Source organism: Vigna unguiculata, chromosome 9 (assembly GCF_004118075.2).
Source record: "Vigna unguiculata cultivar IT97K-499-35 chromosome 9, ASM411807v1, whole genome shotgun sequence".
NCBI classification, from domain to species: domain Eukaryota; kingdom Viridiplantae; phylum Streptophyta; class Magnoliopsida; order Fabales; family Fabaceae; genus Vigna; species Vigna unguiculata.
The window spans coordinates 18,547,304-18,575,000 of record NC_040287.1 but is presented as its reverse complement, the minus strand read 5'-3'; the positions used below and the strand labels follow the sequence as shown (position 1 = coordinate 18,575,000).

The 27,697-nt window shown below is 39.2% G+C and overlaps 2 protein-coding genes and 3 non-coding genes across 5 annotated transcripts; 2 read left to right on the top strand and 3 right to left on the bottom strand.

Moving 5' to 3' along the window:
* Positions 1-1,712: 1,712 nt before the first annotated feature.
* LOC114164908 lies at positions 1,713-1,819 on the bottom strand. The gene has a single exon (XR_003599643.1). It is a non-coding gene; the product is annotated as a small nucleolar RNA R71 (small nucleolar RNA).
* Positions 1,820-12,169: 10,350 nt separating this feature from the next.
* Positions 12,170-13,446, top strand: LOC114163515. The gene is made up of 2 exons (XM_028047821.1): positions 12,170-13,336; positions 13,441-13,446. Exons 1-2 carry the CDS (start codon positions 12,170-12,172, stop codon positions 13,444-13,446), a joined length of 1,173 nt encoding a protein of 390 aa, XP_027903622.1.
* On the bottom strand, positions 12,560-12,666 carry LOC114164911. Its single transcript, XR_003599646.1, has one exon. It is a non-coding gene; the product is annotated as a small nucleolar RNA R71 (small nucleolar RNA).
* Positions 13,447-23,024: 9,578 nt separating the features above from the next.
* On the top strand, positions 23,025-24,301 carry LOC114163514. Its single transcript, XM_028047820.1, has 2 exons — positions 23,025-24,191; positions 24,296-24,301. Exons 1-2 carry the CDS (start codon positions 23,025-23,027, stop codon positions 24,299-24,301), a joined length of 1,173 nt encoding a protein of 390 aa, XP_027903621.1.
* Positions 23,415-23,521, bottom strand: LOC114164910. Its single transcript, XR_003599645.1, has one exon. It is a non-coding gene; the product is annotated as a small nucleolar RNA R71 (small nucleolar RNA).
* Positions 24,302-27,697: the final 3,396 nt, after the last annotated feature.

Here is a 27,697-nt window from a genome sequence, read left to right as displayed (position 1 = left end):
TTGATCTCGCTTAAGCGAGATTTCGTGAAGAAGCCATGCCAGTTTTTCAATTCTCGCCTAAGCAAGAACATGGTCGCCCAAGCGAGACATTCCTTCAACGTGAAGAAATCTATCTCGCCTAAGCGAGAATGAGTGGCCCAAGCGAGACCCTTCCTTCATGCTGAAGTACTCTATCTCGCCCAAGCGAGATTCAGTAGCCCAAGCGAGAGTTCGGGCTGTATATATATTTTGGAGGTTCAGAACTGCAGGGTAGCTTGGAATTTTGGGAGAGAAGAGGTCCGTGCTGCAGAGTTGATACCAGGAGCATCAGTTTCTCATTTTCTTCTTCTTCTTCTTAGCTCATAGGATTTTGATAGCTACCATGAGTGGCTAATCTTCTCCGTGGGATTGAATGTAATCTACTCGAACTTGAATGTAATCTGGTGATATTTATATATAGCATTTCTGTTTTACTCAGTATTGGTATTATTGTTCTACTCTTAATGCTTACTTCTATCTGATCAATAGATGTTTTGATTTTGATTTTTAGATCTGACTGGAAAGTATTTCTGAAAATCTGATTTGAACAATGATACTTGATATACTGTGATGCTAGGAATAGATCTCAATATATCAATTGCTTTTAACACTCGACCGTAATGCTGGATAGTTTGTTGAATATGTGAGGAATCAATATTCAGGAAACTAATCTTATGAATTTTATACGCGAGGGATCGGTATAAATGATTTTTGAGTGTGCATCAATATTGGTATTTTCAGATGTTATATTTATATTCATCCAGATTACAGACAAGGGAGATAGATGAAATTCAATCCCAGTTTCTTTTACTGTATTTTTCTAAACTTTTCCGCTTTTACTGTATTAATTTTATGCAAAGTTAATGTCAAATCAAATTAAAATCTCTGTATATATATGCTGATCGAGATAATTAATTATTTCAACTGAATCCGTTCCTCGTGGGTTCGACACTCTTACTTCAAATCATTATACTACAGTTGACTTTTGGTACGCTTGCCAAGAGATTCAACAAGTATTTTTGGCGCCGTTGCCGGGGAACGGTGTTCTTTTGAAATTTCTAGTTATCTCATCCAGCTTTGTGTATATTTTTCTTTATTAGATAGCTTATTAAATTTTCCCTTTATACTAATCCTTGCTTGAGCTGTTTGATTTATGCTCTTAAGAGGTCAGGTTCCTGAAGATCGATTAGCATTTGACCCGGAGATAGAAAAGACAGCTAGAAGGAACAGAGGCAAAAGCAAAAAGAAGCAAGGAAAGACAAGGGAAGAATCTTCCAGTACTTCCATCACACCTCAATCAGAAAACATGGAGAATCAGAGACCAGCTCCAGCCAGGAAGACACTTGGAGACTATGCTATGCAACAAGGGCCGAGATATTTTTCTAGCATAGCAATACCATCCACCACTAAAACTCTGGAGATGAAGCCAGCTTTCCTCAGCTTGATCAGTTCTCATCAATTCACTGGAATGGATAATGAAGATCCATACACTCATCTCTCTACATTCTATGAATTGATAGGAACCATGGGCTTTCAAGAAGGAGATCTTGAGCATGTATACATGCGTTGTTTCCTTTTTCTTTGGCAGGTAAAGCAAAGGAATGGCTTAAGTCACATCCAAATCAGAGTTTGAATAGTTGGAAGGATGTTGAGGAGAAATTTTGAACAGATTCTTTCCACCATCTCGCTACATCAAAGCCAAAGCTGATATTTCAACGTTTAGGCAAGGACCAGATGAACCATTCTGTGAAGCTTGGGAGCGGTTCAATTCCTTATTGAGGAAATGCCCAAATCACGGATTTGAGGATATTGCTCAGTTGAACATATTCTGTAATGGTCTGAGGCCTGACACCAAGATGATATTAGATGCAGCAGCAGGTGGAACAATGATGAGTGTAGATGCGGAGCAAGCAACAAGAATCATTGAGGCATTAGCATCCACAGATCATCAAGCTCAGCATAATAGGCAAACTGTTCAGAGGAAGGGAGTGCTTGATCTTAGTACTACAGATGCGATCTTAGCTCAGAATAAGATTCTGACTCAACAGATTGAAGCACTGACGAAGCAGATGTCTAAATTACCAGAGCAGTTGCAAGTTGTGCAATCTTCTCCTAGTCAACAACCCATGAGATGTGACTTCTGTGGAGGAGATCATCCAAATGGTCATTGTTCTTATCAGAGTAGCTCACAAGGAGAAGTTCAATATGTGAGCAACCAAGGAAGACCAGGAAATTTCTCCAACAATAACAACTTTTCACAGGGGTGGAGAAACAATCCAAATCAGAATTTTGGATGGAAGCAAGATGCTGGTCCTTCAAACAGACAACCTCCTTATCAACAACAACAACAACATTATCCTTCGGTGCATGACAGAACATCTAAACTGGAGGATACTTTGAAAAGTTTATGCAAGCTTCTTTGACTAATCAGAAAATACAGAAGCTTCAATCAGAAATCTTGAAACACAGGTTGGACAGTTGGCAAACAATTATCAGATCAGCAGACAAGTCAATTTTCAGCCAACACACAGACTAATCCAAGGAGCATTGTAAATCTATTACCACCGAAGTGGTAAAGTTGTGGGAAGAGGGATTGGAGACAACCTGGGTGTAGAGGAGGAGGTGTTGGAGGAAAAAGAGAGAGAGAATGAAAAAAATGAGTGTGAGGGAGAGGAAGAAAAAATAAAAGAGAGTTTGTAAATAAGAGAGAAGAAAAGGAAGAAAAAAATAAAAGTGAGGAGAAAAAGAGGGAGAAGGGTGAGAAACAGGTGCCTCAGTTGAAGAGCCTACCATACCCTCAAAATCCCTCCAAAAAAGACAAGGAAAGGCAGTTTGCAAGATTCATGGACATTTTCAAGCGACTGCAGATTAACATCCCTTTGTGGAAGCTATGGAGCAGATGCCGACATATGCAAAATTCATGAAAGAGCTCCTAACAAAAAAGAGAAGATTCTCTGAAGAGACAGTGGAGCTTGAAGCAGGGTGTAGTGCTATAATTCAGAAATCATTACCTCAGAAATCTAAAGACCCTGGGAGCTTCACTATTCCAGTTACAATCGGGACATTACCAGTGGGAAAGGCATTGCTTGATCTGGGTGCCAGTATAAATCTGATGCCTTTGTCTATGCTAAAGAGAATAGGAGATCTGGAAGTGAGGCCTACACGGATGACATTACAGCTAGCTGACAGATCCATGAAGTATCCCTATGGTGTGGCAGAGGATGTCTTGGTTAAGGTTGACAAATTCATGTTCCCAGTTGATTTTGTAGTAATGGATATTGAGGAAGACACTGAAGTTCCTCTAATACTGGGAAGACCTTTCATGAAGACGGCCAAGGTCATTATTGATGTCGATGATGGCAAATTAAAGGTCAGGGTGCAAGATGATGAAGTCAACTTTAATGTATTTGAAGCAATGCAGCACCCGAAGGACAAGCAACAATGCTTCAGGATGGATGTGATAGATGAAATTTTTCTATCATCCAGGAAGCAATTGACAAAGGCAAGCCCATTAGAAAAAGCTTTGATTGGTGCTTGTGATGATCTGGAGGAAGATGAAGAAAAGGAAATTGATGAATACCTAACACATCTGAATTCAGCAAAAGAAATTGAATCAAATGATATACAGCCGAGAAATTGCAGCAAGAAAATAGAACTGAAAGTCAGAAGCTGGAGCTAAAGGTATTACCTCCTCATTTAAAATATGTTTTCTTGCAGATGGAGGTAACAAACCAGTGGTGATTAGTAGTGCTTTAACGGCTTCTGAAGAAGAAAAGTTGATTTCAGTTCTTAAAGCCAACGAGGGTGCAATAGGTTGGACTTTATCTGATCTTAAAGGAATTAGTCCATCCTACTGTATGCACAAAATTCATATGGAGCAAGACTACAAGCCTGTAGCACAGCCTCAGCGGCGATTGAATCCAACCATGAAAGAGGTGGTCAAGAAAGAAGTAATGAAGTTACTTGATGCAGGTATGATCTATCCAATCTCCGACAGTGCCTGGGTCAGCCCGGTCCAGGTAGTTCCAAAAAAAGGAGGTATGACTGTTATTTGTAATGATAAAAATGAATTAATTCCTACTAGAACAGTCACAGGTTGGAGAATGTGTATAGATTATAGAAAATTAAATCAGGCCACTAGGAAAGATCATTTTCCTTTACCTTTCATGGATCAAATGCTAGAAAGGTTAGCAGGGCAAGCTTTCTATTGTTTTCTGGATGGATATTCTGGTTATAATCAAATTGCAGTGGATCCAGAAGACCAAGAAAAAACTGCTTTTACTTGTCCTTTTGGTGTGTTTGCTTACAGGAAAATGCCGTTTGGATTGTGTAACGCACCAGCAACCTTTCAACGATGCATGCTTGCAATTTTCTCGGACTTGGTGGAAAAATGCATAGAAGTCTTTATGGACGACTTCTCTGTATTTGGGGCTTCATTTGATCAATGCCTGGAAAACTTAAACACCGTACTGAAGCGGTGTGTTGATACTAATCTGGTTTTGAATTGGGAAAAGTGCCATTTTATGGTAACTGAAGGTGTGGTGCTGGGCCACAAAATCTCTGCTAAAGGTATTGAAGTTGATAAAGCTAAAGTGGAGATCATTGAAAAGCTGCCACCACCCAAAAATGTAAAGGGTATCAGGAGTTTTTAGGCCATGCTGGGTTCTACAGACGATTCATCAAAGATTTCTCCAGAATTGCCAAACCACTCAGCAATCTGCTCAACAAGGATACACCTTTTAATTTTGATGTTGAATGTTTGCATGCATTTGAATTGTTAAAACAGAAATTGGTTTCAGCTCCTGTGATAATTGCTCCTGATTGGAATTTAGGCTTTGAGTTAATGTGTGATGCAAGTGACTATGCCATAGGAGCAGTTTTAGGACAGAGGAAATCCAAAGTTTTTCATGCTATACACTATGCTAGCAAAGTCCTTAATGAAGCTCAAATTAATTATGCAACAACTGAAAAGGAATTGCTAGCTATAGTTTATGCATTGGAAAAATTTAGAGCATATTTGATTGGTTCATCTGTCACTGTATATACTGATCATGCTGCAATTAAATATTTGTTAACCAAATCTGATTCAAAACCAAGACTAATTAGATGGATCTTATTGTTGCAGGAATTTGATTTGGTGATCAAGGACAAAAAGGGAAGTGAAAACTTTGTAGCTGATCATTGTCTAGATTGGTGAATACTGAGGTGACCAACACTCAATCAGAGGTGCAGGAGGAGTTTCCTGATGAAAAATTGATGATGGTGCAAGAAAGGCCATGGTTTGCTGACATGGCCAATTTCAAAGCTGCAGGGGTCATACCTGAAGATTTTAATTGGCACCAGAAGAGGAAATTCCTGAAAGATGCACACCAATATGTGTGGGATGATCCTCATTTGTTCAAAATTGGAGCTGATCAATTGTTGAGAAGGTGTGTATCCGATGATGAGGCAAAAAGCATTCTGTGGCACTGTCATAGTTCCCCATATGGAGGGCATTTTAATGGAGAGAGGACAGCTGCAAAAGTCCTCCAGTCTGGATTTTATTGGCCCACCTTATTCAAAGACGCACACAAATATGTGCAACACTGCAACAGCTGTCAGAGAATAGGGGGAATCTCAAAAAGACATGAAATGCCACTGAATATCATTTTAGAGGTTGAGGCTTTTGATTGTTGGGGAATTGACTTTGTGGGACCACTGCCATCTTCTTTCTCAAATGAATACATTTTGGTGGCAGTTGATTATGTGACGAAGTGGGTTGAAGCAGTAGCAGCTCCTAAGGCCGATGCCAAAACTGTAATCAAATTTCTCAAGCGGAACATCTTTTGCAGGTTTGGTACTCCAAGAGTGTTGATTAGTGATGGTGGTTCACACTTTTGCAATGCTCAACTTCAGAAATGTTTGGAACATTATGGAGTGCGGCATAAAATTGCATCACCTTATCATCCACAGACCAATGGACAAGCGGAGGTGTCAAACAGGGAAATCAAGCGTATTCTAGAGAAGACTGTAGCATCTTCAAGAAAAGATTGGTCAATGAAGTTGGATGATGCACTCTGGGCATACAGAACTGCTTATAAATCTCCCACAGGTTTATCCCCATTCCAGCTGGTATATGGTAAGTCATGTCACTTACCGGTTGAACTGGAGCACAAGGCATTCTGGGCCTTGAAATTCTTGAATTTTGATCCAAAGGCAGCAGGAGAAAAGAGAAAATTACAGCTGCAAGAATTGGAAGAAATGAGACTCAGCGCTTATGAGTCCTCTAAGCTCTACAAGGAAAAGATGAAAGCGTATCATGACAAGAAAATTCTCAAAAGAGAATTTTATCCTGGTCAATCAGTGTTATTGTTCAATTCCAGGTTGAGGCTATTCCCTGGAAAGCTAAAATCAAAATGGTCAGGACCATTTCTTGTCAAGAATGTGAGACCTTATGGAGCCATTGAACTAGAGGATCCCTGAATCTAAAAGGAGCTGGGTTGTAAACGGGCAAAGGTTGAAGCCCTATCTTGGTGGTGAGATTGATAGGCTCGCCACAATCATTCAACTTGATGAACCTTAAATGAAACAGGCGTCAGGCTCGTGACGTTAAACAAGCGCTTCCTGGGAGGCAACCCAGTGTTTTAATTATGTTTTTGCACTTCAATTTCATCTTTTGTGTGATTAAATGTGTTTGTGTATGTAATTATGTGTTTGTGTTTATAGCTCTATGTTTGTGTGTAAAAAGGTGAATTTTAGCATCCAATCATCTCAATAAGGCAAACCATGCAATTTTGGTTGTTTTTAAACAAAATTGGTATGCTAGGCATGGGAATGAGTTTTGGTGCCAGAATTGAGATCATCAAATGCTAAAAATTGCCTTGTTTTGGCCAAATTGTGAAATTTGAGTTTAAAAGCTTGATTTTGAGTTTGTTGATGTGAAACTTTTTGGAATGATAGAGAATTGACTGAAGTATGGTTTGATGCGTGTTTTAGAGTTATTTGGATTGAAAGGATCATGAATCAAGTGAGGAGAAGTTGAGCAAAAATTTGAGAAGTGGCAAAATCAGAGTTTTCCAAAACTGCACAAAATCTCGCCCAAGCTAAACATGTCTCGCCTGGGCGAGATATGCAGAACCTGAGCTAACCAAGTTTGCTGATATACTCGCTTAAGCGAGTAGTATCTCGCCTGGGCGAGAATGCCCTGCATCAGGGGTGTTTTGGGCGAAACAGTCTCGCCTGCGCGAGACTTTTAATTTTTTCCTCTCACGCTCATCTCGCTTAAGCGAGAATTCGCGTTTAAGTGAGGGACAGTGGCAGATTTGTTCACTTTCTCTCTTCTCTCCAAACCCTCGCTCACCTTCTCTTCTCTTCAATTTTGAGCGCGCCACAATTCAGTCTTTTCTCTGCATTTTAGCTCCTAATTTTCGGCCTCTCTTTGCTAATTCCTTTTTAAGGTAAACTCTACCTCTCATTCTCTTCAATTTCACCAAGCATAATCACGTTTTTGTGTTTTTGTAAACCCTAGGTAGTATCCATGCTATAATTTGATGCATTTTGTGTTTATACTGTGGGGTTTAGTTTGAATTGATGCTGAAATTGAAAAATGTGGGTTGCTTATGGTTGACTTGTTTCAAAATTTTTCACCATTTGAAAATGCACTCCATGTGTTTGATAAAATGCCCTACTTAAAATGCCATGTTGAAATTGTTCTTGTTTGTGATTGGTTAGTGAATTAAGCTGAATTGGTCATGTTTTTGGTGGTTAATTCTCATACTTGCAGGTCAATGGCTAGAACGAAGACAACAGCTAAACATCCCGTTATTGAAACCAATAAAGGGAAAAGGAGAAGACGTGCAAGCAGCTCTTCTCCTGAAAGGCCAATAATCAACCGTTTTAGAGACCCCGAAAGAGAAGAACGTTATGAAAAGATAAAGAACTGGGTCTTTATCAAAGAAAGAAAGGTGGTTCTACTTCCAGATGAATATGATCCTTTCTTGAATGGCCTTATCAGGAGGAACTGGATGAAGTTGGCTGACCCGCTTCCCAAATTTGACCCAGAAATTGTCAGGGAGTTCTATGCAAATGCTTATTCTGAGGACAATCCTGGTGAAAAGAGATCTAAAGTTAGGGGGAGGTGGATAAATTATGATAGAGCAGCCATCAGTGAATTTCTTGGTAACCCACTACCTTTACAACCAGGGCAACTCTTGTTGTGACTTCACAACAAGAAGGAGGAGTCATGAACCTTATGACGAAAATGCAGTGGTCCTCCTTATATGCGCTGCAAATCGATCTTATCAAGTCGGACCCACTGGAAATCCCCTCAGAATTCTAAGAGGGGATATGAAAACATTAGCCCAAGTCTGGACCACATTCTTACTTGCAAACATAGTGCCCATTGGTCATGTGTCAGACTTGAACGTGCCTAGATGTCATCTCCTTTATTGCATAATGAGGGAGGATCTCACTGTTGACGTCGCCACAATTATATCTGAAGAGATCCACAAATTTGTGAGATACGAAGTCAACAGTAGGAATGACAAGGCAAAAGGTGCTTTGGGTTTTCCGGCCTTGATCACAGCTCTTTGCCAGGAACAAGGGGTGGAGGTAGACCTAACTGAAAAGATAAGACCTTCAATTACCAAGAAATTCATTGAACATTTTTGTACTCACCCAGAGGACTTGGAGCAGCAAGAAGAGCCCCAGTTGGACCAACAAGCTGAAGACCAACCAGCTGAAGACCAACCAGCAAGAGAAGAACAACAAACAGGGCCCACACAGCAACCTCAGCTCAACATGAATAATGAATTGCTTGAGCAGATGAGATATCTGAGGTTGCAGATGGAGCACACTCACCAGCAAAATGCTTCTATTCATAGAGGACAACTCCACCTTCAGGAGTACCTCTATCACAATGTCCGCGGACCATACCCAGGCATAACTCCACCAGAATTCTTCACTTATCTACAGTGGCCTGGGGACAGTCCTATTTTCTCAGGGGGAGGTGGACCTGATGCAGGTGAGGGACCATCAGGAGCTGCTGACACAGATGGAGCAGACATTGAGGATGAGATTGATTTTGGAGGAGATTGATTCACAGCACCATTCCACCCTTCAAACTCTATAAATACGGTTTCATTGTTCTTTTTCTTTTAGTATTCTGCAGTATTTATGTAATTACTACTATTTTGCTTTAGTTGTTTTGGCTAGAATGTTATATTATCTAGTTAATTAACTGTTTAACTTTACCTTTTGGCTTAGTATTTTGTGCATAATACTTAGAGACAGTTAAAATTTTTTGGGAATCATTTTGAAAATCTTTCTTGAGGAAATTGGTTAAAGAGAAATCTGATTTCAATAAGTATCCTGAGTCTAGAACAACTGAGTGAACTGAACACAGAGGTGAAAAAAGGAAATTTTGGTTGAATTCATAATTAAATAGAATTAGGATATTAGTGCTGCATAGTTAGTCAAGATAATCAGTTGTAACAACAAGTGAGATACCAAGGAAATAAACCAGAAAACCCAGTGAGTGTGTGAATCCTTAAACAGTTTGAGTGTTTCCACTGTTTGTTGACAAATTGATATTGCTTGAGTTTTCATTTAATAACATCACATTTGAAGCATGGAAATGATTAAGGCAATTTTGTTGAATTTATAACTCAGTGCCAAATAGCCAACCTGTAAATAATCATCCTTTGTTGATAGCCCATTTGAGCCTAATTGTTTGAATTATGCACCTTAACCTTAACTTGAATTATTATCCTTTCCCTTTGCACACTTAGGGATAGAGAGCATAGGTGTATTTTTCAACTGTAAGGGTAATTGGTTGGTAGAATTGCACTTAAGGAAGAAAAGGGCTGAGTATCATAATTCACTCTCTAGTATTGTGTAGGAATGTATACATTTACTCAAAAAAAAAGGAAAGAAAAGAAAACAACAAAAAGAGATAAGAGTGAATTATGAATGAAAAAGAAACTTGGTGTATTGAGGTCTGAATTGTGAGGAATGGAGAGTAGAATTGGGTTTGAATTGTAGTTATGCTCTCTTTTCTAAGTTGTGCTTTTGGTAATCTTGGAAAACCATTATTCTTGAAAGCCTAGCCTCATTACAACCTTGAAAAGACCTTAAGATCCATGCTGAATGTGTGTTTGTGGTTAAATTGAAAATGACTAGCAATTTTGATTTGTTGAAATCCAGTGGAAAATGAGAAAAACACATGCCTGTGAGATTTAAGAGAGAATTTCCTTGGTTAGAATCATTTGTTCTTACAATTGGTTTTCCTGAAAAATTAGTTGCACTCTTATCCTACTGTTGTTTGATAATTGGATTCACCATTTGCTTCTGATTTTGAATCTGTGGTTTGGAATGCAAAAGTTGTCTGGACAAGAACTGTGAAAATGATTTCTCAATAACCAATTTCATTTTTAGTTTTGAATGGCTGTTGATTTTGTTACTTTGCTTAAGGACAAGCAAGATGCTAGGTTGGGGGGAGTTGATAAGTGCCAAAATTCAGTAAAGATTCATAACAAACTCTGGCACTTATGCTTTAAATTTGTGTTCATTTCATATTGATTCTCCCTAAATCTAAGTTTCAGTCACATGCTTCCAAGTTTTGAATTAAAGAAATCATTTGATCCTATTTTGTGTGTTTTTCAGGAGAGATTAAAGAGAACTCAAGAAGAGTGAAGGAGAAAGCAAGAAATAGAGAAGAAAAGGAGGAAAATCTGCTACAGGTCGCTTAGAACTAAGGTGTTTCGCTCAAGCTAGGACAAGCTCGCCCAAAAGTTAAAGTCTTCTCGCCTAAGCGAGACACTTGCCGCCTTTCTCGCTCAAGCGAGCTTGATCTCGCTTAAGCGAGATTTCGTGAAGAAGCCATGCCAGTTTTTCAATTCTCGCCTAAGCAAGAACATGGTCGCCCAAGCGAGACATTCCTTCAACGTGAAGAAATCTATCTCGCCTAAGCGAGAATGAGTGGCCCAAGCGAGACCCTTCCTTCATGCTGAAGTACTCTATCTCGCCCAAGCGAGATTCAGTAGCCCAAGCGAGAGTTCGGGCTGTATATATATTTTGGAGGTTCAGAACTGCAGGGTAGCTTGGAATTTTGGGAGAGAAGAGGTCCGTGCTGCAGAGTTGATACCAGGAGCATCAGTTTCTCATTTTCTTCTTCTTCTTCTTAGCTCATAGGATTTTGATAGCTACCATGAGTGGCTAATCTTCTCCGTGGGATTGAATGTAATCTACTCGAACTTGAATGTAATCTGGTGATATTTATATATAGCATTTCTGTTTTACTCAGTATTGGTATTATTGTTCTACTCTTAATGCTTACTTCTATCTGATCAATAGATGTTTTGATTTTGATTTTTAGATCTGACTGGAAAGTATTTCTGAAAATCTGATTTGAACAATGATACTTGATATACTGTGATGCTAGGAATAGATCTCAATATATCAATTGCTTTTAACACTCGACCGTAATGCTGGATAGTTTGTTGAATATGTGAGGAATCAATATTCAGAAAACCAATCTTATGAATTTTATACGCGAGGGATCGGTATAAATGATTTTTGAGTGTGCATCAATATTGGTATTTTCAGATGTTATATTTTATATTCATCCAAATTACAGACAAGGGAGATAGATGAAATTCAATCCCAGTTTCTTTTACTGTATTTTTCTAAACTTTTCCGCTTTTACTGTATTAATTTTATGCAAAGGTTAATGTCAAATCAAATTTAAAATCTCTGTATATATATGCTGATCGAGATAATTAATTATTTCAACTGAATCCGTTCCTCGTGGGTTCGACACTCTTACTTCAAATCATTATACTACAGTTGACTTTTGGTACGCTTGCCAAGAGATTCAACAAGTATTTTTGGCGCCGTTGCTGGGGAACGGTGTTCTTTTGAAATTTCTAGTTATCTCATCCAGCTTTGTGTATATTTTTCTTTATTAGATAGCTTATTAAATTTTCCCTTTATACTAATCCTTGCTTGAGCTGTTTGATTTATGCTCTTAAGAGGTTAGGTTACTGAAGATCGATTAGCATTTGACCCGGAGATAGAAAAGACAGCTAGAAGGAACAGAGGCAAAAGCAAAAAGAAGCAAGGAAAGACAAGGGAAGAATCTTCCAGTACTTCCATCACACCTCAATCAGAAAACATGGAGAATCAGAGACCAGCTCCAGCCAGGAAGACACTTGGAGACTATGCTATGCAACAAGGGCCGAGATATTTTTCTAGCATAGCAATACCATCCACCACTAAAACTCTGGAGATGAAGCCAGCTTTCCTCAGCTTGATCAGTTCTCATCAATTCACTGGAATGGATAATGAAGATCCATACACTCATCTCTCTACATTCTATGAATTGATAGGAACCATGGGCTTTCAAGAAGGAGATCTTGAGCATGTATACATGCGGTTGTTTCCTTTTTCTTTGGCAGGTAAAGCAAAGGAATGGCTTAAGTCACATCCAAATCAGAGTTTGAATAGTTGGAAGGATGTTGAGGAGAAGTTTTTGAACAGATTCTTTCCACCATCTCGCTACATCAAAGCCAAAGCTGATGTTTCAATGTTTAGGCAAGGACCAGATGAACCATTCTGTGAAGCTTGGGAGCGGTTCAATTCCTTATTGAGGAAATGCCCAAATCACGGATTTGAGGATATTGCTCAGTTGAACATATTCTGTAATGGTCTGAGGCCTGACACCAAGATGATATTAGATGCAGCAGCAGGTGGAACAATGATGAGTGTAGATGCAGAACAAGCAACAAGAATCATTGAGGCATTAGCATCCACAGATCATCAAGCTCAGCATAATAGGCAAACTGTTCAGAGGAAGGGAGTGCTTGATCTTAGTACTACAGATGCGATCTTAGTTCAGAATAAGATTCTGACTCAACAGATTGAAGCACTGACAAAGCAGATGTCTAAATTACCAGAGCAGTTGCAAGTTGTGCAATCTTCTCCTAGTCAACAACCCATGAGATGTGACTTCTGTGGAGGAGATCATCCAAATGGTCATTGTTCTTATCAGAGTAGCTCACAAGGAGAAGTTCAATATGTGAGCAACCAAGGAAGACCAGGAAATTTCTCCAACAATAACAACTTTTCACAGGGGTGGAGAAACAATCCAAATCAGAATTTTGGATGGAAGCAAGATGCTGGTCCTTCAAACAGACAACCTCCTTATCAACAACAACAACAACATTATCCTTCGGTGCATGACAGAACATCTAAACTGGAGGATACTTTGGAAAAGTTTATGCAAGCTTCTTTGACTAATCAGAAGAATACAGAAGCTTCAATCAGAAATCTTGAAACACAGGTTGGACAGTTGGCAAAACAATTATCAGATCAGCAGACAAGTCAATTTTCAGCCAACACACAGACTAATCCAAAGGAGCATTGTAAATCTATTACCACTCGAAGTGGTAAAGTTGTGGGAAGAGGGATTGGAGACAACCTGGGTGTAGAGGAGGAGGTGTTGGAGGAAAAAGAGAGAGAGAATGAAAAAAATGAGTGTGAGGGAGAGGAAGAAAAAATAAAAGAGAGTTTGTAAATAAGAGAGAAGAAAAGGAAGAAAAAAATAAAAGTGAGGAGAAAAAGAGGGAGAAGGGTGAGAAACAGGTGCCTCAGTTGAAGAGCCTACCATACCCTCAAAATCCCTCCAAAAAAGACAAGGAAAGGCAGTTTGCAAGATTCATGGACATTTTCAAGCGACTGCAGATTAACATCCCCTTTGTGGAAGCTATGGAGCAGATGCCGACATATGCAAAATTCATGAAAGAGCTCCTAACAAAAAAGAGAAGATTCTCTGAAGAGACAGTGGAGCTTGAAGCAGGGTGTAGTGCTATAATTCAGAAATCATTACCTCAGAAATCTAAAGACCCTGGGAGCTTCACTATTCCAGTTACAATCGGGACATTACCAGTGGGAAAGGCATTGCTTGATCTGGGTGCCAGTATAAATCTGATGCCTTTGTCTATGCTAAAGAGAATAGGAGATCTGGAAGTGAGGCCTACACGGATGACATTACAGCTAGCTGACAGATCCATGAAGTATCCCTATGGTGTGGCAGAGGATGTCTTGGTTAAGGTTGACAAATTCATGTTCCCAATTGATTTTGTAGTAATGGATATTGAGGAAGACACTGAAGTTCCTCTAATACTGGGAAGACCTTTCATGAAGACGGCCAAGGTCATTATTGATGTCGATGATGGCAAATTAAAGGTCAGGGTGCAAGATGATGAAGTCAACTTTAATGTATTTGAAGCAATGCAGCACCCGAAGGACAAGCAACAATGCTTCAGGATGGATGTGATAGATGAAATTTTTCTATCATCCAGGAAACAATTGACAAAGGCAAGCCCATTAGAAAAAGCTTTGATTGGTGCTTGTGATGATCTGGAGGAAGATGAAGAAAAGGAAATTGATGAATACCTAACACATCTGAATTCAGCAAAAGAAATTGAATCAAATGATATACAGCCAGAGAAATTGCAGCAAGAAAATAGAACTGAAAGTCAGAAGCTGGAGCTAAAGGTATTACCTCCTCATTTAAAATATGTGTTTCTTGCAGATGGAGGTAACAAACCAGTGGTGATTAGTAGTGCTTTAACGGCTTCTGAAGAAGAAAAGTTGATTTCAGTTCTTAAAGCCAACGAGGGTGCAATAGGTTGGACTTTATCTGATCTTAAAGGAATCAGTCCATCCTACTGTATGCACAAAATTCATATGGAGCAAGACTACAAGCCTGTAGCACAGCCTCAGCGGCGATTGAATCCAACCATGAAAGAGGTGGTCAAGAAAGAAGTAATGAAGTTACTTGATGCAGGTATGATCTATCCAATCTCTGACAGTGCCTGGGTCAGCCCGGTCCAGGTAGTTCCAAAAAAAGGAGGTATGACTGTTATTTGTAATGATAAAAATGAATTAATTCCTACTAGAACAGTCACAGGTTGGAGAATGTGTATAGATTATAGAAAATTAAATCAGGCCACTAGGAAAGATCATTTTCCTTTACCTTTCATGGATCAAATGCTAGAAAGGTTAGCAGGGCAAGCTTTCTATTGTTTTCTGGATGGATATTCTGGTTATAATCAAATTGCAGTGGATCCAGAAGACCAAGAAAAAACTGCTTTTACTTGTCCTTTTGGTGTGTTTGCTTACAGGAAAATGCCGTTTGGATTGTGTAACGCACCAGCAACCTTTCAACGATGCATGCTTGCAATTTTCTCGGACTTGGTGGAAAAATGCATAGAAGTCTTTATGGACGACTTCTCTGTATTTGGGGCTTCATTTGATCAATGCCTGGAAAACTTAAACACCGTACTGAAGCGGTGTGTTGATACTAATCTGGTTTTGAATTGGGAAAAGTGCCATTTTATGGTAACTGAAGGTGTGGTGCTGGGCCACAAAATCTCTGCTAAAGGTATTGAAGTTGATAAAGCTAAAGTGGAGATCATTGAAAAGCTGCCACCACCCAAAAATGTAAAGGGTATCAGGAGTTTTTTAGGTCATGCTGGGTTCTACAGACGATTCATCAAAGATTTCTCCAGAATTGCCAAACCACTCAGCAATCTGCTCAACAAGGATACACCTTTTAATTTTGATGTTGAATGTTTGCATGCATTTGAATTGTTAAAACAGAAATTGGTTTCAGCTCCTGTGATAATTGCTCCTGATTGGAATTTAGGCTTTGAGTTAATGTGTGATGCAAGTGACTATGCCATAGGAGCAGTTTTAGGACAGAGGAAATCCAAAGTTTTTCATGCTATACACTATGCTAGCAAAGTCCTTAATGAAGCTCAAATTAATTATGCAACAACTGAAAAGGAATTGCTAGCTATAGTTTATTCATTGGAAAAATTTAGAGCATATTTGATTGGTTCATCTGTCACTGTATATACTGATCATGCTGCAATTAAATATTTGTTAACCAAATCTGATTCAAAACCAAGACTAATTAGATGGATCTTATTGTTGCAGGAATTTGATTTGGTGATCAAGGACAAAAAGGGAAGTGAAAACTTTGTAGCTGATCATCTGTCTAGATTGGTTAATACTGAGGTGACCAACACTCAATCAGAGGTGCAGGAGGAGTTTCCTGATGAAAAATTGATGATGGTGCAAGAAAGGCCATGGTTTGCTGACATGGCCAATTTCAAAGCTGCAGGGGTCATACCTGAAGATTTTAATTGGCACCAGAAGAGGAAATTCCTGAAAGATGCACACCAATATGTATGGGATGATCCTCATTTGTTCAAAATTGGAGCTGATCAATTGTTGAGAAGGTGTGTATCCGATGATGAGGCAAAAAGCATTCTGTGGCACTGTCATAATTCCCCATATGGAGGGCACTTTAATGGAGAGAGGACAGCTGCAAAAGTCCTCCAGTCTTGATTTTATTGGCCCACCTTATTCAAAGACGCACACAAATATGTGCAACACTGCAACAGCTGTCAGAGAATAGGGGGAATCTCAAAAAGACATGAAATGCCACTGAATATCATTTTAGAGGTTGAGGCTTTTGATTGTTGGGGAATTGACTTTGTGGGACCACTGCCATCTTCTTTCTCAAATGAATACATTTTGGTGGCAGTTGATTATGTGACGAAGTGGGTTGAAGCAGTAGCAGCTCCTAAGGCCGATGCCAAAACTGTAATCAAATTTCTCAAGCGGAACATCTTTTGCAGGTTTGGTACTCCAAGAGTTTTGATTAGTGATGGTGGTTCACACTTTTGCAATGCTCAACTTCAGAAATGTTTGGAACATTATGGAGTGCGGCATAAAATTGCATCACCTTATCATCCACAGACCAATGGACAAGCGGAGGTGTCAAACAGGGAAATCAAGCGTATTCTAGAGAAGACTGTAGCATCTTCAAGAAAAGATTGGTCGATGAAGTTGGATGATGCACTCTGGGCATACAGAACTGCTTATAAATCTCCCACAGGTTTATCCCCATTCCAGCTGGTATATGGTAAGTCATGTCACTTACCGGTTGAACTGGAGCACAAGGCATTCTGGGCCTTGAAATTCTTGAATTTTGATCCAAAGGCAGCAGGAGAAAAGAGAAAATTACAGCTGCAAGAATTGGAAGAAATGAGACTCAGCGCTTATGAGTCCTCTAAGCTCTACAAGGAAAAGATGAAAGCGTATCATGACAAGAAAATTCTCAAAAGAGAATTTTATCCTGGTCAATCAGTGTTATTGTTCAATTCCAGGTTGAGGCTATTCCCTGGAAAGCTAAAATCAAAATGGTCAGGACCATTTCTTGTCAAGAATGTGAGACCTTATGGAGCCATTGAACTAGAGGATCCCGAATCTAAAAGGAGCTGGGTTGTAAACGGGCAAAGGTTGAAGCCCTATCTTGGTGGTGAGATTGATAGGCTCGCCACAATCATTCAACTTGATGAACCTTAAATGAAACAGGCGTCAGGCTCGTGACGTTAAACAAGCGCTTCCTGGGAGGCAACCCAGTGTTTTAATTATGTTTTTGCACTTCAATTTCATCTTTTGTGTGATTAAATGTGTTTGTGTATGTAATTATGTGTTTGTGTTTATAGCTCTATGTTTGTGTGTAAAAAGGTGAATTTTAGCATCCAATCATCTCAATAAGGCAAACCATGCAATTTTGGTTGTTTTTAAACAAAATTGGTATGCTAGGCATGGGAATGAGTTTTGGTGCCAGAATTGAGATCATCAAATGCTAAAAATTGCCTTGTTTTGGCCAAATTGTGAAATTTGAGTTTAAAAGCTTGATTTTGAGTTTGTTGATGTGAAACTTTTTGGAATGATAGAGAATTGACTGAAGTATGGTTTGATGCGTGTTTTAGAGTTATTTGGATTGAAAGGATCATGAATCAAGTGAGGAGAAGTTGAGCAAAAATTTGAGAAGTGGCAAAATCAGAGTTTTCCAAAACTGCACAAAATCTCGCCCAAGCTAAACATGTCTCGCCTGGGCGAGATATGCAGAACCTGAGCTAACCAAGTTTGCTGATATACTCGCTTAAGCGAGTAGTATCTCGCCTGGGCGAGAATGCCCTGCATCAGGGGTGTTTTGGGCGAAACAGTCTCGCCTGCGCGAGACTTTTAATTTTTTCCTCCACGCTCATCTCGCTTAAGCGAGAATTCGCGTTTAAGTGAGGGACAGTGGCAGATTTGTTCACTTTCTCTCTTCTCTCCAAACCCTCGCTCACCTTCTCTTCTCTTCAATTTTGAGCGCGCCACAATTCAGTCTTTTCTCTGCATTTTAGCTCCTAATTTTCGGCCTCTCTTTGCTAATTCCTTTTTAAGGTAAACTCTACCTCTCATTCTCTTCAATTTCACCAAGCATAATCACGTTTTTGTGTTTTTGTAAACCCTAGGTAGTATCCATGCTATAATTTGATGCATTTTGTGTTTATACTGTGGGGTTTAGTTTGAATTGATGCTGAAATTGAAAAATGTGGGTTGCTTATGGTTGACTTGTTTCAAAATTTTTCACCATTTGAAAATGCACTCCATGTGTTTGATAAAATGCCCTACTTAAAATGCCATGTTGAAATTGTTCTTGTTTGTGATTGGTTAGTGAATTAAGCTGAATTGGTCATGTTTTTGGTGGTTAATTCTCATACTTGCAGGTCAATGGCTAGAACGAAGACAACAGCTAAACATCCCGTTATTGAAACCAATAAAGGGAAAAGGAGAAGACGTGCAAGCAGCTCTTCTCCTGAAAGGCCAATAATCAACCGTTTTAGAGACCCCGAAAGAGAAGAACGTTATGAAAAGATAAAGAACTGGGTCTTTATCAAAGAAAGAAAGGTGGTTCTACTTCCAGATGAATATGATCCTTTCTTGAATGGCCTTATCAGGAGGAACTGGATGAAGTTGGCTGACCCGCTTCCCAAATTTGACCCAGAAATTGTCAGGGAGTTCTATGCAAATGCTTATTCTGAGGACAATCCTGGTGAAAAGAGATCTAAAGTTAGGGGGAGGTGGATAAATTATGATAGAGCAGCCATCAGTGAATTTCTTGGTAACCCACTACCTTTACAACCAGGGCAACTCTTGTTGTGACTTCACAACAAGAAGGAGGAGTCATGAACCTTATGACGAAAATGCAGTGGTCCTCCTTATATGCGCTGCAAATCGATCTTATCAAGTCGGACCCACTGGAAATCCCCTCAGAATTCTAAGAGGGGATATGAAAACATTAGCCCAAGTCTGGACCACATTCTTACTTGCAAACATAGTGCCCATTGGTCATGTGTCAGACTTGAACGTGCCTAGATGTCATCTCCTTTATTGCATAATGAGGGAGGATCTCACTGTTGACGTCGCCACAATTATATCTGAAGAGATCCACAAATTTGTGAGATACGAAGTCAACAGTAGGAATGACAAGGCAAAAGGTGCTTTGGGTTTTCCGGCCTTGATCACAGCTCTTTGCCAGGAACAAGGGGTGGAGGTAGACCTAACTGAAAAGATAAGACCTTCAATTACCAAGAAATTCATTGAACATTTTTGTACTCACCCAGAGGACTTGGAGCAGCAAGAAGAGCCCCAGTTGGACCAACAAGCTGAAGACCAACCAGCTGAAGACCAACCAGCAAGAGAAGAACAACAAACAGGGCCCACACAGCAACCTCAGCTCAACATGAATAATGAATTGCTTGAGCAGATGAGATATCTGAGGTTGCAGATGGAGCACACTCACCAGCAAAATGCTTCTATTCATAGAGGACAACTCCACCTTCAGGAGTACCTCTATCACAATGTCCGCGGACCATACCCAGGCATAACTCCACCAGAATTCTTCACTTATCTACAGTGGCCTGGGGACAGTCCTATTTTCTCAGGGGGAGGTGGACCTGATGCAGGTGAGGGACCATCAGGAGCTGCTGACACAGATGGAGCAGACATTGAGGATGAGATTGATTTTGGAGGAGATTGATTCACAGCACCATTCCACCCTTCAAACTCTATAAATACGGTTTCATTGTTCTTTTTCTTTTAGTATTCTGCAGTATTTATGTAATTACTACTATTTTGCTTTAGTTGTTTTGGCTAGAATGTTATATTATCTAGTTAATTAACTGTTTAACTTTACCTTTTGGCTTAGTATTTTGTGCATAATACTTAGAGACAGTTAAAATTTTTTGGGAATCATTTTGAAAATCTTTCTTGAGGAAATTGGTTAAAGAGAAATCTGATTTCAATAAGTATCCTGAGTCTAGAACAACTGAGTGAACTGAACACAGAGGTGAAAAAAGGAAATTTTGGTTGAATTCATAATTAAATAGAATTAGGATATTAGTGCTGCATAGTTAGTCAAGATAATCAGTTGTAACAACAAGTGAGATACCAAGGAAATAAACCAGAAAACCCAGTGAGTGTGTGAATCCTTAAACAGTTTGAGTGTTTCCACTGTTTGTTGACAAATTGATATTGCTTGAGTTTTCATTTAATAACATCACATTTGAAGCATGGAAATGATTAAGGCAATTTTGTTGAATTTATAACTCAGTGCCAAATAGCCAACCTGTAAATAATCATCCTTTGTTGATAGCCCATTTGAGCCTAATTGTTTGAATTATGCACCTTAACCTTAACTTGAATTATTATCCTTTCCCTTTGCACACTTAGGGATAGAGAGCATAGGTGTATTTTTCAACTGTAAGGGTAATTGGTTGGTAGAATTGCACTTAAGGAAGAAAAGGGCTGAGTATCATAATTCACTCTCTAGTATTGTGTAGGAATGTATACATTTACTCAAAAAAAAAGGAAAGAAAAGAAAACAACAAAAAGAGATAAGAGTGAATTATGAATGAAAAAGAAACTTGGTGTATTGAGGTCTGAATTGTGAGGAATGGAGAGTAGAATTGGGTTTGAATTGTAGTTATGCTCTCTTTTCTAAGTTGTGCTTTTGGTAATCTTGGAAAACCATTATTCTTGAAAGCCTAGCCTCATTACAACCTTGAAAAGACCTTAAGATCCATGCTGAATGTGTGTTTGTGGTTAAATTGAAAATGACTAGCAATTTTGATTTGTTGAAATCCAGTGGAAAATGAGAAAAACACATGCCTGTGAGATTTAAGAGAGAATTTCCTTGGTTAGAATCATTTGTTCTTACAATTGGTTTTCCTGAAAAATTAGTTGCACTCTTATCCTACTGTTGTTTGATAATTGGATTCACCATTTGCTTCTGATTTTGAATCTGTGGTTTGGAATGCAAAAGTTGTCTGGACAAGAACTGTGAAAATGATTTCTCAATAACCAATTTCATTTTTAGTTTTGAATGGCTGTTGATTTTGTTACTTTGCTTAAGGACAAGCAAGATGCTAGGTTGGGGGGAGTTGATAAGTGCCAAAATTCAGTAAAGATTCATAACAAACTCTGGCACTTATGCTTTAAATTTGTGTTCATTTCATATTGATTCTCCCTAAATCTAAGTTTCAGTCACATGCTTCCAAGTTTTGAATTAAAGAAATCATTTGATCCTATTTTGTGTGTTTTTCAGGAGAGATTAAAGAGAACTCAAGAAGAGTGAAGGAGAAAGCAAGAAATAGAGAAGAAAAGGAGGAAAATCTGCTACAGGTCGCTTAGAACTAAGGTGTTTCGCTCAAGCTAGGACAAGCTCGCCCAAAAGTTAAAGTCTTCTCGCCTAAGCGAGACACTTGCCGCCTTTCTCGCTCAAGCGAGCTTGATCTCGCTTAAGCGAGATTTCGTGAAGAAGCCATGCCAGTTTTTCAATTCTCGCCTAAGCAAGAACATGGTCGCCCAAGCGAGACATTCCTTCAACGTGAAGAAATCTATCTCGCCTAAGCGAGAATGAGTGGCCCAAGCGAGACCCTTCCTTCATGCTGAAGTACTCTATCTCGCCCAAGCGAGATTCAGTAGCCCAAGCGAGAGTTCGGGCTGTATATATATTTTGGAGGTTCAGAACTGCAGGGTAGCTTGGAATTTTGGGAGAGAAGAGGTCCGTGCTGCAGAGTTGATACCAGGAGCATCAGTTTCTCATTTTCTTCTTCTTCTTCTTAGCTCATAGGATTTTGATAGCTACCATGAGTGGCTAATCTTCTCCGTGGGATTGAATGTAATCTACTCGAACTTGAATGTAATCTGGTGATATTTATATATAGCATTTCTGTTTTACTCAGTATTGGTATTATTGTTCTACTCTTAATGCTTACTTCTATCTGATCAATAGATGTTTTGATTTTGATTTTTAGATCTGACTGGAAAGTATTTCTGAAAATCTGATTTGAACAATGATACTTGATATACTGTGATGCTAGGAATAGATCTCAATATATCAATTGCTTTTAACACTCGACCGTAATGCTGGATAGTTTGTTGAATATGTGAGGAATCAATATTCAGAAAACCAATCTTATGAATTTTATACGCGAGGGATCGGTATAAATGATTTTTGAGTGTGCATCAATATTGGTATTTTCAGATGTTATATTTTATATTCATCCAAATTACAGACAAGGGAGATAGATGAAATTCAATCCCAGTTTCTTTTACTGTATTTTTCTAAACTTTTCCGCTTTTACTGTATTAATTTTATGCAAAGGTTAATGTCAAATCAAATTTAAAATCTCTGTATATATATGCTGATCGAGATAATTAATTATTTCAACTGAATCCGTTCCTCGTGGGTTCGACACTCTTACTTCAAATCATTATACTACAGTTGACTTTTGGTACGCTTGCCAAGAGATTCAACAAGTATTTTTGGCGCCGTTGCTGGGGAACGGTGTTCTTTTGAAATTTCTAGTTATCTCATCCAGCTTTGTGTATATTTTTCTTTATTAGATAGCTTATTAAATTTTCCCTTTATACTAATCCTTGCTTGAGCTGTTTGATTTATGCTCTTAAGAGGTTAGGTTACTGAAGATCGATTAGCATTTGACCCGGAGATAGAAAAGACAGCTAGAAGGAACAGAGGCAAAAGCAAAAAGAAGCAAGGAAAGACAAGGGAAGAATCTTCCAGTACTTCCATCACACCTCAATCAGAAAACATGGAGAATCAGAGACCAGCTCCAGCCAGGAAGACACTTGGAGACTATGCTATGCAACAAGGGCCGAGATATTTTTCTAGCATAGCAATACCATCCACCACTAAAACTCTGGAGATGAAGCCAGCTTTCCTCAGCTTGATCAGTTCTCATCAATTCACTGGAATGGATAATGAAGATCCATACACTCATCTCTCTACATTCTATGAATTGATAGGAACCATGGGCTTTCAAGAAGGAGATCTTGAGCATGTATACATGCGGTTGTTTCCTTTTTCTTTGGCAGGTAAAGCAAAGGAATGGCTTAAGTCACATCCAAATCAGAGTTTGAATAGTTGGAAGGATGTTGAGGAGAAGTTTTTGAACAGATTCTTTCCACCATCTCGCTACATCAAAGCCAAAGCTGATGTTTCAATGTTTAGGCAAGGACCAGATGAACCATTCTGTGAAGCTTGGGAGCGGTTCAATTCCTTATTGAGGAAATGCCCAAATCACGGATTTGAGGATATTGCTCAGTTGAACATATTCTGTAATGGTCTGAGGCCTGACACCAAGATGATATTAGATGCAGCAGCAGGTGGAACAATGATGAGTGTAGATGCAGAACAAGCAACAAGAATCATTGAGGCATTAGCATCCACAGATCATCAAGCTCAGCATAATAGGCAAACTGTTCAGAGGAAGGGAGTGCTTGATCTTAGTACTACAGATGCGATCTTAGTTCAGAATAAGATTCTGACTCAACAGATTGAAGCACTGACAAAGCAGATGTCTAAATTACCAGAGCAGTTGCAAGTTGTGCAATCTTCTCCTAGTCAACAACCCATGAGATGTGACTTCTGTGGAGGAGATCATCCAAATGGTCATTGTTCTTATCAGAGTAGCTCACAAGGAGAAGTTCAATATGTGAGCAACCAAGGAAGACCAGGAAATTTCTCCAACAATAACAACTTTTCACAGGGGTGGAGAAACAATCCAAATCAGAATTTTGGATGGAAGCAAGATGCTGGTCCTTCAAACAGACAACCTCCTTATCAACAACAACAACAACATTATCCTTCGGTGCATGACAGAACATCTAAACTGGAGGATACTTTGGAAAAGTTTATGCAAGCTTCTTTGACTAATCAGAAGAATACAGAAGCTTCAATCAGAAATCTTGAAACACAGGTTGGACAGTTGGCAAAACAATTATCAGATCAGCAGACAAGTCAATTTTCAGCCAACACACAGACTAATCCAAAGGAGCATTGTAAATCTATTACCACTCGAAGTGGTAAAGTTGTGGGAAGAGGGATTGGAGACAACCTGGGTGTAGAGGAGGAGGTGTTGGAGGAAAAAGAGAGAGAGAATGAAAAAAATGAGTGTGAGGGAGAGGAAGAAAAAATAAAAGAGAGTTTGTAAATAAGAGAGAAGAAAAGGAAGAAAAAAATAAAAGTGAGGAGAAAAAGAGGGAGAAGGGTGAGAAACAGGTGCCTCAGTTGAAGAGCCTACCATACCCTCAAAATCCCTCCAAAAAAGACAAGGAAAGGCAGTTTGCAAGATTCATGGACATTTTCAAGCGACTGCAGATTAACATCCCCTTTGTGGAAGCTATGGAGCAGATGCCGACATATGCAAAATTCATGAAAGAGCTCCTAACAAAAAAGAGAAGATTCTCTGAAGAGACAGTGGAGCTTGAAGCAGGGTGTAGTGCTATAATTCAGAAATCATTACCTCAGAAATCTAAAGACCCTGGGAGCTTCACTATTCCAGTTACAATCGGGACATTACCAGTGGGAAAGGCATTGCTTGATCTGGGTGCCAGTATAAATCTGATGCCTTTGTCTATGCTAAAGAGAATAGGAGATCTGGAAGTGAGGCCTACACGGATGACATTACAGCTAGCTGACAGATCCATGAAGTATCCCTATGGTGTGGCAGAGGATGTCTTGGTTAAGGTTGACAAATTCATGTTCCCAATTGATTTTGTAGTAATGGATATTGAGGAAGACACTGAAGTTCCTCTAATACTGGGAAGACCTTTCATGAAGACGGCCAAGGTCATTATTGATGTCGATGATGGCAAATTAAAGGTCAGGGTGCAAGATGATGAAGTCAACTTTAATGTATTTGAAGCAATGCAGCACCCGAAGGACAAGCAACAATGCTTCAGGATGGATGTGATAGATGAAATTTTTCTATCATCCAGGAAACAATTGACAAAGGCAAGCCCATTAGAAAAAGCTTTGATTGGTGCTTGTGATGATCTGGAGGAAGATGAAGAAAAGGAAATTGATGAATACCTAACACATCTGAATTCAACAAAAGAAATTGAATCAAATGATATACAGCCAGAGAAATTGCAGCAAGAAAATAGAACTGAAAGTCAGAAGCTGGAGCTAAAGGTATTACCTCCTCATTTAAAATATGTGTTTCTTGCAGATGGAGGTAACAAACCAGTGGTGATTAGTAGTGCTTTAACGGCTTCTGAAGAAGAAAAGTTGATTTCAGTTCTTAAAGCCAACGAGGGTGCAATAGGTTGGACTTTATCTGATCTTAAAGGAATCAGTCCATCCTACTGTATGCACAAAATTCATATGGAGCAAGACTACAAGCCTGTAGCACAGCCTCAGCGGCGATTGAATCCAACCATGAAAGAGGTGGTCAAGAAAGAAGTAATGAAGTTACTTGATGCAGGTATGATCTATCCAATCTCTGACAGTGCCTGGGTCAGCCCGGTCCAGGTAGTTCCAAAAAAAGGAGGTATGACTGTTATTTGTAATGATAAAAATGAATTAATTCCTACTAGAACAGTCACAGGTTGGAGAATGTGTATAGATTATAGAAAATTAAATCAGGCCACTAGGAAAGATCATTTTCCTTTACCTTTCATGGATCAAATGCTAGAAAGGTTAGCAGGGCAAGCTTTCTATTGTTTTCTGGATGGATATTCTGGTTATAATCAAATTGCAGTGGATCCAGAAGACCAAGAAAAAACTGCTTTTACTTGTCCTTTTGGTGTGTTTGCTTACAGGAAAATGCCGTTTGGATTGTGTAACGCACCAGCAACCTTTCAACGATGCATGCTTGCAATTTTCTCGGACTTGGTGGAAAAATGCATAGAAGTCTTTATGGACGACTTCTCTGTATTTGGGGCTTCATTTGATCAATGCCTGGAAAACTTAAACACCGTACTGAAGCGGTGTGTTGATACTAATCTGGTTTTGAATTGGGAAAAGTGCCATTTTATGGTAACTGAAGGTGTGGTGCTGGGCCACAAAATCTCTGCTAAAGGTATTGAAGTTGATAAAGCTAAAGTGGAGATCATTGAAAAGCTGCCACCACCCAAAAATGTAAAGGGTATCAGGAGTTTTTTAGGTCATGCTGGGTTCTACAGACGATTCATCAAAGATTTCTCCAGAATTGCCAAACCACTCAGCAATCTGCTCAACAAGGATACACCTTTTAATTTTGATGTTGAATGTTTGCATGCATTTGAATTGTTAAAACAGAAATTGGTTTCAGCTCCTGTGATAATTGCTCCTGATTGGAATTTAGGCTTTGAGTTAATGTGTGATGCAAGTGACTATGCCATAGGAGCAGTTTTAGGACAGAGGAAATCCAAAGTTTTTCATGCTATACACTATGCTAGCAAAGTCCTTAATGAAGCTCAAATTAATTATGCAACAACTGAAAAGGAATTGCTAGCTATAGTTTATTCATTGGAAAAATTTAGAGCATATTTGATTGGTTCATCTGTCACTGTATATACTGATCATGCTGCAATTAAATATTTGTTAACCAAATCTGATTCAAAACCAAGACTAATTAGATGGATCTTATTGTTGCAGGAATTTGATTTGGTGATCAAGGACAAAAAGGGAAGTGAAAACTTTGTAGCTGATCATCTGTCTAGATTGGTTAATACTGAGGTGACCAACACTCAATCAGAGGTGCAGGAGGAGTTTCCTGATGAAAAATTGATGATGGTGCAAGAAAGGCCATGGTTTGCTGACATGGCCAATTTCAAAGCTGCAGGGGTCATACCTGAAGATTTTAATTGGCACCAGAAGAGGAAATTCCTGAAAGATGCACACCAATATGTATGGGATGATCCTCATTTGTTCAAAATTGGAGCTGATCAATTGTTGAGAAGGTGTGTATCCGATGATGAGGCAAAAAGCATTCTGTGGCACTGTCATAATTCCCCATATGGAGGGCACTTTAATGGAGAGAGGACAGCTGCAAAAGTCCTCCAGTCTTGATTTTATTGGCCCACCTTATTCAAAGACGCACACAAATATGTGCAACACTGCAACAGCTGTCAGAGAATAGGGGGAATCTCAAAAAGACATGAAATGCCACTGAATATCATTTTAGAGGTTGAGGCTTTTGATTGTTGGGGAATTGACTTTGTGGGACCACTGCCATCTTCTTTCTCAAATGAATACATTTTGGTGGCAGTTGATTATGTGACGAAGTGGGTTGAAGCAGTAGCAGCTCCTAAGGCCGATGCCAAAACTGTAATCAAATTTCTCAAGCGGAACATCTTTTGCAGGTTTGGTACTCCAAGAGTTTTGATTAGTGATGGTGGTTCACACTTTTGCAATGCTCAACTTCAGAAATGTTTGGAACATTATGGAGTGCGGCATAAAATTGCATCACCTTATCATCCACAGACCAATGGACAAGCG

Coding starts and splice junctions, on each gene's coding strand:
- LOC114163515 (XM_028047821.1), top strand. CDS start 12,170: ATGGAGAATCAGAGACCAGCTCCAGCCAGGAAGACACTTGGAGACTAT.
- LOC114163514 (XM_028047820.1), top strand. CDS start 23,025: ATGGAGAATCAGAGACCAGCTCCAGCCAGGAAGACACTTGGAGACTAT.